This window comes from Macrotis lagotis, chromosome 7, assembly GCF_037893015.1.
Source record: "Macrotis lagotis isolate mMagLag1 chromosome 7, bilby.v1.9.chrom.fasta, whole genome shotgun sequence".
Taxonomy (NCBI): domain Eukaryota; kingdom Metazoa; phylum Chordata; class Mammalia; order Peramelemorphia; family Peramelidae; genus Macrotis; species Macrotis lagotis.
In genome coordinates, this window is record NC_133664.1 from 85872138 (window position 1) to 85886016 (window position 13879).

General features: G+C 35.2%; 1 protein-coding gene across 1 annotated transcript in view; it reads left to right on the plus strand.

Moving 5' to 3' along the window:
• The window catches only part of LOC141492675 (receptor-type tyrosine-protein phosphatase N2-like), a 653431-nt gene that overhangs the window by 615135 nt on the left and 24417 nt on the right, over positions 1 to 13879 (plus strand). Inside the window, exon 10 of the mRNA XM_074193252.1 lies at positions 13519 to 13583. Within this exon, the coding sequence (XP_074049353.1) occupies positions 13519 to 13583 (65 nt within the window). The remainder of the gene's footprint in view (positions 1 to 13518; positions 13584 to 13879) is intronic.

Sequence of the window (13879 nt, forward strand, 5' to 3'; positions counted from 1 at the left end):
GATTTTCCGCATCAGGCCAGATCCTTTCAGTCACACACTTGATTGAAAAGTATGGAAAATCCAAAATCCCACTAGGTTGATAGTTTTGTTAATTGCAAAAAGCAAAATAGAACCAAACCAAAAAAAACCCCACATTTAAACTTAGAAGGGAGAACATAACCTCATTCACTTTTTTTCCCTATAAGGGAGTCTTTCCTGTATATGTAAAGATTATGCAAGATCCTTTGATAAATGCAGTAAAAAGATGACTATTCAGTGCCTGCATTACCATCAAAGGAGACATAAAACAGGGAAACAGACAAAAGTATTTGCTATGGTCAGGGAAAAATGTTCTCCCATAGTCTAATGAAAGGATGATGCTCTCAACATGATAGACACTTTCTGATGATCTTCAATCCATCAATAAATCTATAAGCTAACTTCTGGTTATGTACCACACATTGTGCTAAACACTGGAGCTACAAAAAACAAACAAACAAAAGCATACTCTGCCCTCAAGAAACATCACATATTTTGAAGGCTTAAAATTAGGAGTAACCCTCAAAGACAATGCGCAAGTATAATGTTAATATAAACTGAAAATACCAAAAATGACCTACATCAAGAAGTTCCATCCAGGAAATTCTTGTTCAGAAAAGAGGTTAGTTGGTCATGAACTAAGAATGTGGGATTAAAAAAATGACAGACCAAGGACAGCAGTGGCCACCAAAAATATTGATTGATATTATTCTTGATTGATATTATTGATTGATAAATCCTAGGTCAGATTCTTCCTAGCTCTACAACTTCAGGTTTCTCATTTGTAAGACAAAAATACTGACCAAGGTCTCTTCTAGGTCAAAATTCTGTGATACCTCACATGGGTAAAGAGGTAGAAGAAACCTAAGGAGAATAACAGGGGTTGAAAGCTATTGATAGAAAATTGCCTCCAGCAATTCAGGCAAATCCTCAATAGAAGTCCCATGGAAGAATATGGATGCTAATTGCACAAAATGAGATTTGAATATATTGCAATCTATACACAAGGAGTAAATATCTACCTCTTTGAAATACTAAAATGCTGAAGAATTGAAATATTTCCTTCCTTCCTCCTTCTTCCTCATTGTCAAATGGAAGAGGAGGGGAGGAGGCAGGAATTCCAGTCAATAGAATGGAGAGAAGTGAAAGACCATCTCTTTTTTGAAGAAATAGATCTATTTTCTAGAAGATGAATTAAAAGGTTCTTTTGCCTCTTCACCCTTTCCTACATGCAAAACTAAGTCTGCTCTGGTAGCTCTGATGTTGGTAAATAATTGTCATGAAAGTAGTTGTGTTCTAAAAGCATTTTAATTCTTTCTGACAGGTAGCAAAATTAAATATCCAAACATTGTGGCAACCTGTTCCTTTTGGATGACGTGATATAAAATGATTAACATCAAAACATTTCCCCATGTTTTGTGTCTTTGCAAAGCAGTGGATAACAGCATGTTATGGAAACATGCTCCAACTGCCTGGCAAATGGCAAACACTCTAAATAAGTACATTTCCTGCATATAATTTCCAGTTGTGTTTTGACATTGTAGCTTACACATTTCTTTGTAACACAGTGAGTAGCATCATGGAATCCATAAAGTAACTGTATAAGAAATATGACATCTTGTCCAAGGATATGGGAACTTTTTGTTTTGAGAAAAAGCCCTTTTTGATTTTCTTTCTTTTAAACAAAAATGCAAAAATTCTTGATGGCTTTTGTTGTTTTTTTCTCCTGGATATTATCACCAATCAGTCAATAAACAGATATTTATGAAGCATCCACTATTTAGCAAGTATTGTGCTAATCATTTGAGGGTATGGATAGAAAAAAAAAATGAAATGATCCCTACTCTCAGATTTGCATTCTTATAGGGAAGACTATAAATCCCTTATGAAGAATTACTTTTTTTAAATTTCTAATCACAGTGCCTACCTAGTACAGTGCATATAATAGGCACTTTATAAATATTTATTGATTGATTCCTTAGACTAGGAGATGCAGACTAAATATAAAGGGAAAGAATACAAATAAATTCAGAGTAAATCCAGGGGAGGGCCCTAGCAGTTGGAGAGGAACAAGAAAACCTTCATTTGAAAGATGGTACTTGAGCTGTGTTTAAAATAAAGAGAAGGGATAGAGGAGGTAAAGATAAGGAGGGAGAACATTCCAGTCACATGGTACAGCATTACAAAGGTACAGAGGTGAGAGATGGAGGAACCCAAAATTCTTTTCAGTTGAATTGTAGCGAGATTCCCAAATCTAAGGAGCCTGATTTGAAAAGCAGGAAAACTTAAAACCAAACAACACAGTGCAGATAATATTCTATATCCATAGTTTCATGATTTTCTACTAAAAGGAGGAATATGCTATTTAGTATTTTTACTCCTCTGGGGTCAGAAATGGTTAGATACTTGATGTTTGGATTCACTTTAACATTCTTTTTATTTACATGAGAGGCATCATGACATAGTGGAGAGAGAGAAATCAATCAGAAAGCCAGGAGAACATGAGTTCAAGACATGCCAATGATTTATATTGGTTGTGTGACCTTGAAAAACTTATCCAAGTAGTGTTATAGGCAAATTTCTAAGATTATAAATTACAGGAAAAGGGTCAGTCTGCATTGGTGGGGAGTTTTCTGGCCTCGGAATTCCTTCTATCAATTAAATCACAAGGCCAGATCCTATTCCTTTTCCTCCAATTTTCAATACTGCAGACTTTGAGAACACTGTTTCTATTTATTTCATTTTGCATCAGTTTATGCAAGTCTTCCCACATTTCACTGAATCTTTCATGTTCATTGTTTAATAATCATATGATTATATTTATCTGTCAAAATTTCTTCATCTATTTTTGCATTCTACTTGGTGCCCACCCACTTCCCCCCCACAGTTTTAGTTCTCAGAAAAAGGACTGCCACAAATAAAGTGATATATAGTGCCTCTGAGGTATTTTAATTTTAATTTTTCTTACTTTTTCTGACTTCAAAATATCTCATATAGTTGTTAATTGTTTACAGTAATTTTGATAATTGTTCAAACCCTATCTTAGTTTCAAACCCTTCAAACACTTATCTATTGGAAATAGATAAAACTCTTAAAACTCTAACCCTTAAAAATATTTCAGAAAACATAGGTTCTTGGATGGGGCTAGGTTAGGAAAAAAAGTAAGGACCTTTTTGTAGGAAGGAATCTTCTTTATTTTTTTGAATTCTTCATTTTATTAAGTAGGTAAGGCAATAGGTAATATGAAACTGCATGCAAACTGTAACTAATGTGGTATCATTAATTGGCTCCACAAAGACAGAAATTTATTTTAAACAGTAGCATAAGATATCATAAGTACTATAGGACCAGTGTTTTTAAGGAGAAATTATTTATTGATGGGGTGATATTGGCTTGCTTCTAAGTGGAATAAGTACCTGCTGCAGTGGAGAGAATATTGGATTTCGGAGCAAAAGACTTTGAATTAAATTCTAGGTCAGATTCTTCCTAGCTCTACAACTTCCGGTTTCTCATTTGTAAGACAAAAATACTGACCAAGGTCTCTTCTAGGTCAAAATTCTGTGATACCTCACATGGGTAAAGAGGTAGAAGAAACCTAAGGAGGATGACCTGGGGTTGAGAGAAATTGAGCTAGACTCTCCAGGCAGTGAATCCCTGATATGGAAGAGAAGTATTCAAGACAAAGAAGGGTCCCCTAGGTGGGAAGGATTTAAAACTCAACAGAATCAGTAGAGGAAGAGTTGGTCAGATATCATAGACTTGGTGAAGAAAGAATGAAACTCCTTCACCAAGGGAGACCCCAGGATTGAGAAGAGTCCTAGATTATAGCAAAAAAAGAGAGAAAAGATTGAACCAAATGAACGTTTGGGAAAATTAATTGAGGAAGGGGAAGGAGATGGGAATGAGACTGAGATAAGAGGAATGAGGATGGCACCTGAAGGTGGAGCACTGGACTGTTTTTTAAGAGAAATAGTTTAGTTTATATCAGATATTTACAATATATATATAGTCAAAATCTTGTCCATAATAAAATATATTATTATAACATTATTATATTCTTTATAAGTTCATTTCAGATATATTTTAATAAATATTAAATTATTACATATTATCATTGAGAATAGAGTGATTAGGTGAAAATAATCTGTGAGTATTTTTGTCCACTGTGAATGTGACCCCAACTCCCTTTAATATGAGCCTTGATGGCTATTTTGTATGTATCTGTCTTTTTAATTTCATATTTTAAAGCCCCAAACTTTTTGAATGTGAAGCCAGCTTTGCTTGTCAAAGTGATAAGCCACAGTTTCTTCCCCACCCCTTTCTTTCTACCCCTGAGAATTCAATAGAAAGGATATTCTGTCACTCAGTTCCCATATTCCCACTCTGCTGGACCACTGAGATGGAAAGCCCAGCCCAGGGGATTCTGGGTGGCATGATTATGCTTCAGACGGGATGAAAAAAGACATACTGGCTGCATAAATACAATTAGGAAAGGACCCAGTGGGTTTCCTGTTCTCTCTTCTGCCATACTGTGTTTTTATTTGCCAAAGAAACTGCTGGTTCTGGACCAGGTTTCTTTCCTGGATCAAAAAGAAGGTAGACTTGGCATATAACTGGGGCATTTCTCTTGTTTTTGTCATATGTGTTCCTACCAGTTCTTCAGGAACATACATGATGATTTAAATTAGCAACAGAAATAAACCAAGTCCAAAATAATGCCTTTGCAGTAATTCCTTTTCTACAAAGGGTAGCAGCAATTAAAGGTCCTCCCCACCATCTCTGTCTCTCTCTCTCTGTCTCTGTCTCTCTCTCTTTCACACACACACACACACACACACACACACACACACACACACACACACACACACAACATGAATAAATATACCTGCTTAGAAAAGAACTCTTCACTGAATTTCTCAGGAAGGCAACTAAAGGATCTTTGTAAAATACTCCCGATACATCCATTAATACCCCCCCTCAAATTTCATATAATACTTACCTTGGGATCGTAGATTTAGAATTTGGAAGAGCTTTGAAGCCGCCTAGTCCTTCTCCATCATTGAACAGATGCAGAAACTGAGGTCCAGAGAAGTACACATACATGTCATAAGTTTCATACAAGTCATATGTGATAGGCATAAGTTGAGGTCAACTCCATGAACTCCAGATAAAGTATTTTATCCATTGTACCATTTGATGACATCAAAATTTGCTGTAGAATATATGGTACGATTCTGTTGTTGTTTAGTCTTTTCAGTCATGTTCAATTCTTTATGACCCATTTGGGGTTTTCTTGGCAAAGATAAAGGAGTGTTTTGCCATTTCCTTCACCAGCTCATTTTATATAGGAGAAAACTGAAGCGAACAGGATTAAGTAGTAAACATAACTAGTAAATATCTGAGGCCAGATTTGAAGTCCTGAGTCCAGGACCAGTGCTCTATCCATCAGTGACTTTTTTGTATTGCATATGGTGAACTAAGAACCCAGTATTTGGTTTCAACAATGCTGTTTTCTAATTCATTTTGTTTGCAATTGTGTGTTCCTGTTTCTGTCTCTTTCTATTACTGTCTCTGTGTCTCTGTCTCTCTGTGTCTCTGTCTCTCCCTCAATTTGAAATCCCAGAAAAACTCAAGCCTATTTTACTAAACTGGGAAATTTTAGTTTATTTTGTTTTTGTCTTGACAGGTATACAAGACAGATAAATTGAGGACCGTGAAAAACTACAGATTCCACACCCCTAATCTATTGAATGTGACCCATAAGAACAATCCTCTTTTCTTATTCATTATCATCTTGGTCTTTTTCACTGGTCATTACCGACCCTAGCATGCTACTTTCAGACAAATAAGCAAAGACCAGTGGTGAAAGGAAATTGGGATTATCTGTGATTTTGTATCCATTAGTCAATATTTAATTTTATAAAAACATATATATATTTATCATGCTCTAAGGCTAGGTCTATACAATATGAGCTGAAGGAAAGATTGGCATACTTTTGGTGAAAAAAAAAGAATGCATTGGTCTCAACAATCCATATTGATTTTCTTTTACCTCTAACTTTGTCCCAATAATTTACATACCTGTCTCTTAACTATTCATTAAATAAAAGCAATATAATCAAAGGCTCTTTGGAGAAGAGAGGAAAATGTCTCAGTCCACATCCCCTTTTCCAACAGGAAAACTTATAAATAATATGCATGCATATCTACATGTATGTATATATATATATATATATATATTGTTTATGACGCACATGGATATGCATGTCTAGGACTCATCTTAGTGAGTTAAAACCTGACCTCAGACACTTACTAGTTGTATGACCCTGGGCAAGTCACTTAACCCTGTTTGCCTCAGTTTCCCCATCTGAAAAATGAACTGGGGAAGGAAATGGCAAACCACTCCAGTAGTCATGAAAAGTCAGACATGGCTAAAAACAACTGAAATACAGACATAAGTGTGTGTGTGTGTGTGTGTGTGTGTGTGTGTGTGTGTGTATACACATACATATATAAACGTATATATAGTTGTCTGTTATAGATATATGTATATATATATATGTATATCTATTTCATATGGATTTTAACTATTAAAAAAACTCTGCTTGCACAAGATATGCGGCTAGGAAGCCTTCTGGCTCTGTCCTTTAATAAATGGTGACCTTTGCTAAGGAAAATAAATGATGCTGTTCAGAAAGGGAATGAGGCTTCCCTCAGGTTATTGAGGCCTGCGCCCAGTGACAGCCTTTACCTTTCAGTACTCAACTTCACTCTCCCGTGCTTTCTAATAGAGCAAACCCATTAAGTTGTCCCCATTGTAATTTAGATCACAGAAGAGACTTCTACAGATTCTTTCAGGTTAAAATAACTGGTATAAAGAGAGTAGGCAAAATTATTCCACTGTAGCTACGTGCTTAATTATATGGAATACTGCATAAATTGTCAAGTGCAAAGAATTATTCTGATAAATTAAAATACTAATTAAATAGGCTATTGCAGAATTTTGAGAACATTATAGGGTTCCGCTTCTTCAGGTAATTTGCATATCCTTCATCTAGTGAATTTAATTTTAAAGGACTTCTTTTTTGTGTGTTTGGAAACCCTTTTTGTCTCCCATGAAGATAAAAATGGGCTTTGTGCGTTGTTCCTTCCTTTTTATTAAAGGCCTCTACTAGTTTGTCTCCACACTGAGGTTTGTCAGCCCTCTGTTAGAAATGCCAATTTGGACAGTTGAAAAATTGGTCCTAAATATTAAATTGGGGCCAAAGTTTGCATGTTGAACCACTAGTTGAAATAATGCCTTTTCTAAGGAGTTGTGAAAGTAACTGTGAGGAAAGATGGTAATGCTAAATATACTTAGATGTGTCACCTAGACTTTGTAAAGCCAATTTCAACGTGGAAACTGTAAGAAAATAAAGGTATTGTCTCAGGAATCAAGATTTTAAAAGATGAGTATGAACTTAAAGAAATCTGTTATACTTTAAAAAATGAAGTCCTTTATGATTGTTGAATAATGTCATTGAAGAAGTAGCAGAGATTGTTAAAGAAACAAATGTGACTACAAAGGGGGCTCTCTGGTGATGCAATATCTAAAATGAATCTATACAAAATACAAAAAGAAAGGTATATAATCAAGGAAGAATATAAGACAACATGAATCTATGAGAGTAGTGTTAGACAAAGCCCAAAATTAACTGAAAATATAAACTATGCTTTTTTTTAAAACCCAATTTTTATTATTTTTAAAACAGGAATCGAAAAAGTAGGCAATAGGATCATTTCTTGTAAAAGATTCTCATTCGTCCATCCATTTATTTATTTATTTGTTTGTTTGTTTGTTTGTTTGTTTATTATGTGTTACAGCTGAAAACTAATGTAACAGATAGTCAAAGCCTGGCCTTGAATCTTGCTCAGCCTAGCTATGTGACTTAGTCTCTCTCTCTGATCTGCATTTTTCTCATTCTTAAATTGTAAGTAATATCTATAGTACCTACTTTAAGTTGTAATTTTACAGATAAGGAAACTGAGACAGAGATTAATTGACTTGACTACATTCATACAAGTAGAGAGTACAAGAAGCAAGATTTTAATCTAGGTCTTTCTGTTTCCAAATTCCAAATAGTACCCTATCTAGTATGACTGATCAGCAATTAATAATGTCAAGGGATGTCAAGGAATTAACTTGACATGATTGTAGAACTCATTAGATACCAGACAGGACTCAAACACAGACCTCTTCAGACTACCTAGCCAGGTTATTTCCCATTATCCTATGCTGCTGTGTGAAGGAAATGCTAAATCAAAATTCATTGATTTGAATTATTGTTCTATATATACTGAAAATAAAATTTCTTCCTTTAGAAGGCTTGCAGTCTAATCAGAGAGTTAGGAATATGTACAAAAATAACTCATCATATTTCAAGGTATGATGGGATGAACCTTACTCCTTTAAGAGTAAAGAGGAAGGTAACAAGGCAAAGCAAGAAACATTTGTTTAGTGATTATTATATGTCAGGCAATGTCCTTAGTGCTAAAGATACAAATATAAGCAAGAAAATGGCAGTTCTTACCCTTAAAGTCAACATACAAAAGGGACCAAAAAAGTAGGGAGGGAAGGGAAGAAGAGGTAGGAATGAAGGAACTTCATGAAGTGGGATGGTGGAAGAAGGACATGGTTTTAAATCCAAAGAAAATCATAAACAATGCTAAGAGGTAAATGTAGGTAGATCCCCCTACACTCTTTCCACAAAATGGAGACTCCAGGAAGAACTCACCAAATTTGGGAGGAGAATGGGTATTCCAGTGGAATTCTCCATGAGTAGTCTCCAGAGTGGTAGGCTGTTGACAATGATGATGATAAAAATAATAACTTACATTTATAGTACACTTTAAAATTTAAAAATCGTTTTTGTATCAGTCATTTAATTTTAAGAGGTGATATAGGCAAATCACTATGACCTAACAAGATAATTCAGTGTGGAATGGGAGGAATTTAAAATGACTCCTAGGTCTGAGTCAAGGTAACGAGAAGAAGACTGGTGACATTAAGACAAACAGGAAGTCAGAAAGACGACATAGCTTTGCAGGGATGATGTGGCATTAGATTTGGACCTGTCTAACTCCATGTGCCAATGGGATATCCAGGTGGAAATGTCAAGATACATATACAGAGGATTTTGCACATTTTTAAAGCACTATATAAATACTAGTTGTTGTTGTGATCTCTGTCATCTGACATTTCCACTTGGATATCCCCCTGGCACAAGGAGTTAGACAGGTCTAAAACTAATACCACATTATCCCTTCAAAACTATCTCTTCTTTCTGACATCCTGTTTTGTCTTAATGGGCATCTGCATTCTCCTGGTTTCCTAGGCTCAGACCTGGCAGGTATTTTAGATTCCTTCCACTCCATACTGAATTATAAGTAAAGTTCTACTGATTCTCCCTAAGTATCATCTCTTAAAATGAAATGATTGTTGCAAAAGTTTTTTTTTAACTCTGTCCTATAAATGCGAGCTGCTGTTTTTGTCATTATCATCACCAACCTATCATCCCAGATCCTTCTTATTGGAGAACCCCTCTGCAAGGCTCATCCTCCTTCCATTTGGTCAGTTCCACTTGGAGTCATCATTTTGTAGAAAAGTTCTCAGTAGAACTTGTAGCAGCTATGGGACTACTTGATTTGCTTAGCATCTCACACCTGGCTGTTGTTGCTTTGTTTCTTCTGTGACTTTTTTTTCCCTGTAGGTTTTTGTTTATGTCTTTCCTGCCTATGCTAGGTTTTGATCATTAGTCATCCCTGAAGCACCAGGTCACATGGTTGATGAAAAGAAATTGGAATCTATGGAGAACAAGGAAGCTAGGAATGAAGCAATCAGCTATTTGGGGTTTAACAAGCAATTCAGCAAATATGTATTAATCTCTTATTGTATATGCAAAACACCAGGTTAACTGAGTACTGCACAAATTTCAGATTCTAGGCCCAGATCAATGAAACCTCCGTTAGGCTAGATCAGATCTTAAGAAGAAACTAATTACATAGGTTCAAAAGCTTCCTAAGATTTGTCCTTAGTATAGCTTTGATACATGACTAAATATAAAAGATGGTGATGGAAATGAACAATAATCAATTAATCCATCCCAATCAATAGTTGATAAACCATTTATTATTTGCTATTTATGAATTGTTATATTATCATTGCTGAACTTATATTTCTTAGAAGTGTCAATAAAAGAATCAGTGTCAATAAATATTTGTTCTGAACCTAATATTTACTCAGAACTATGCTAGAACCTCTGAAGGAATCAATAATAGTTGATAGCTAATAATTATAGTTGATATTTATATAGCATCTACTATGGGAAGAGAATGTGCTAAGCACTTTGCAAAAATTATCTTTTTTGAACCTCACAATACCCTTAAAGTTGGTGCTGTTATTGTACCCATTTTTACAGATCAGAAAACTGAGGCAGATAAATGTTAAGTGACTTGCCCAGGATCTCACAGTTAGTAAGTAGCTAAAGTCACATTTGGACTAAGGAAGATGAGTCCTATTTGGGAAGACAGGGCTAATTTTAAAAAATGCAGTTAAAGACCATAATATAGCAAATAAATTGTCTTAAATCTTTAGGACAGTTCTGAAGGAATTCAGGGAAGGAAAAGATCAGAGAAAATGGGATTTTCTAGCTACTTTATTCAAAGCCTATATGCAGAGTGACCCAAAAGTCATAGCAAAGCTTTAGGCTTTTGAGATATCCTGTTTTCCTTCAAAGTTCTGTATAAATGCTAACTGTTCAGGAAGTGAAGATTGAGTTGGTCCTTAAAGGATCAGCAGGATTTTCTAGGTGAAGAGAAAGGAGAGCATCCTCCTTCTTCCTTTGAGAAGTCTATTGCATATATTTGTATAACTATCCCAGTGACTCATTTCAGTGTGATATTACCAATTGTTCTGTAAGAAAGTTCCAAGGGAAACCAATTGTGGATATTTAAAGAGGATTCCATCCACAAAGCCAGGTCATATAGATTTTTTGACATGAGCACATTAGTCTTTAGTTTTTGTTATACCTCCTAAAGTGATAAAAATTATTCATTTAGGTTTGGAATGTCATATGCCAAATGACCAGTGAAACTATCCATTTTCCTATTCCAATAAAATATAAGTCCACAGGGCAAAGGATGTTATAGTTTTATCTTTATATCTCTATGGCCTCAAACAGTGATTGATACATAGTAGATATTTTTGATTACTTGTTAATTGATTAATTTTCTGGTTCCATACTCACTAGTATAAGTTTTGTATAAGATTCTAAATAGGTTTATATTTCAGGAAAAAGAATGCTTTAAACATTTTTCCCCAGAATAGGTAGATATAACTTCCATTGGTAGATTGTCATTGTGAATTATTACTCCTGAGGGGTCTTGGCTTAGCACAAACCAGTTCTCTAATACACTTAGTACTTACTTTATGCAAAATTTATATTTGAAATCCATAATCTGCAAGAGCTTTCTTTGTCCCTTCCTCCCCCACCATTAACTAGCCTTGGTGTTCTGATCAATTTAAATAAAAATTGCTTATATTTCTAAACTGTTATAGACACTGATCAGGGGCTTTAAAAAGTTGGTTTCTAAGACAGTAAGTCTTGGATTCAAATCCTATCTTTGACTGAGAGGTCCTGGACAAGTAACTTCTAGGTTAGTTCTCTAAGACTTCAAGGGGAAAATATCAATTTATATTAATCAAGGAAGTTTCCTTACCTAAGGGCTTACCTATACCAATTTTAGATACATCCCTATTCCTCTAGATAGAAATACAGGTAGAGATTGCCTACCCAGCTCTAAGAGAGCTCATCTTGGTCATTTTGTCAAGAAGCATCTTTTTTGAATTTCTCAACAAACGTTATTGTCTTTTATGTGCCAACAGACAGAAGTAAGGAAGGAGAACAGGCCAGTTGTGCCCAGGATGTAGTAAGGAGACCAGTGTCACCAGATTGAAGAGTGTATGGAGGGATGTAAAGTGCACGAAGACTGGGAAGATAGAAAGGGGGTCAGGTTATGAAGGGCTTTAAAAGCCAAACAGAGGATTTTGTATTTGATCCTAGATGTAATAGGGAGTTAATTAAATGATGGGCAAGGGGATATGAACATGGTCATACTTCTGCTTTAAGAACATCAATTTGACAGCTGACGAGTGTGGACGGGAGTGAGGAGAGACTTGAGTCTGGGAGATCAACTAGCAGGTTATTGCACTAGCTTAAAAAGTTAAAAGTACACAGCTTTTGTACAAACTGCCTTTTTCATTTCAAGATCTATGGTCTAGTTGCTCTTGATAATAACAAGGAAGCTTTTTTAAACAGTCTTCTATTTTTATGTGCCTTATAAGACTAAACCCAATTGTAAAAGTTTATCAACGATTATCTTTAAAAGCAAGCTGCTACTCAAGAAAATGTTATCTTTTGTTAATGGGAACTCCATTTTAAAAAATGATTGCTTTATGAATTGCCATTAAAAAAATTCTCTTACTATTCAGGGTTTTCTTCATTGTATTACCCTCACCATATCCCAATTAAATGTCCTTATTGAGACTCTCACATTGCCTTTGCTCTAACCCAGATTGTTTCTTGTCGGCCTCAGCCTTTTTTGCAGTATATATAATTACCTATATGTAAAAATAATGTTCATTCATTTGAAGGGAAAACTTTCTATAAGACAAAGAAAAGACCCTAAAGGTGGAGATGGTAGGCTATAACAGGAGCTCATTTGTATCATGCTCAAAGATATAATTTCATTACCCAAGATTAAGTAGGTGTATTACACTGAGAGGTGAAAGTAATTGCTATTTTCTTGCTTTCCCTTTCTCTATTCATCACAATTCCAATGCATTCTTCATTCACAGAGTTTTCAATGCAATCCTTTTTTTTTTCTGGGTTCTCATTTCCAAAATGACAGGAGCTTTGTCCAGTGAAATATTTCTTCAGAATCATAAGTGAAGGTCAATTGCTTTTGACACAACTTCCTTTGGACTGAAGTGGGGACAGGCAGGCTTTCCATATTAGTGTTAGGATTCCTGAGTTTGCATTTACATCCACTAATTGTTTCCAAAGCTCATTTCTCTTAGAGTGATTATTGAATGTAATTCGTTCCTTGAAAGTCTTCCTCATTTTAAATCAGGAACCAATTTGGAAGAATCCTTTATTGGCTCTAAATTATTCTAGTGCATTTCTTCTAGGAGTATGGGTAAGAGAGGATAAAAGAGTGAGGAGCATAATGAAATGAATAAATACATTCCGTTTTTCCCTTCTAGTTGGGCTTATTATGAAAGACTAATGCCACAGTCAATTTTGTTTCTTTTCATGAAAGCTGGTCCATTGATGAATAAGGATATCAGCAGTAAATTTATTGAATTTTTCAACAGGGGAAAAATAACCTAAAGGTTAGGTGTATCTTGAGCACTGAATACTCACCAAGCTGACAACTGTGCTTCTCAATTTTTCCCAACAGCTGACAACAAAGACAAGCTTGAAAAAGCCTCAGGACTGAAAATTCTCCGAACTGGAATTGGGTCGGTAAGTGATAATAAGGCGAGAGTGTTATTCAAAATGTCAATGAGAATGCTTGCCAGTTTTCCCCATGAAAATATAGTTGCTTGCAGGCTCAAGGGAAGTAATTACATGGACCATAGAATGATGGCATGATCATTAAGGATATTTACATCCAAAACTGGTCTTTTTTTGATGGTCAAAAGTACCAGGCAGCTATACCATGTATAAAGATTGCAGCACAAATACAAACAAAATTGGTGTATGATGATGCTTTTGAAATTTTGCCAGATTACCATTATGTCTCACTGAGGAAAAGTGTT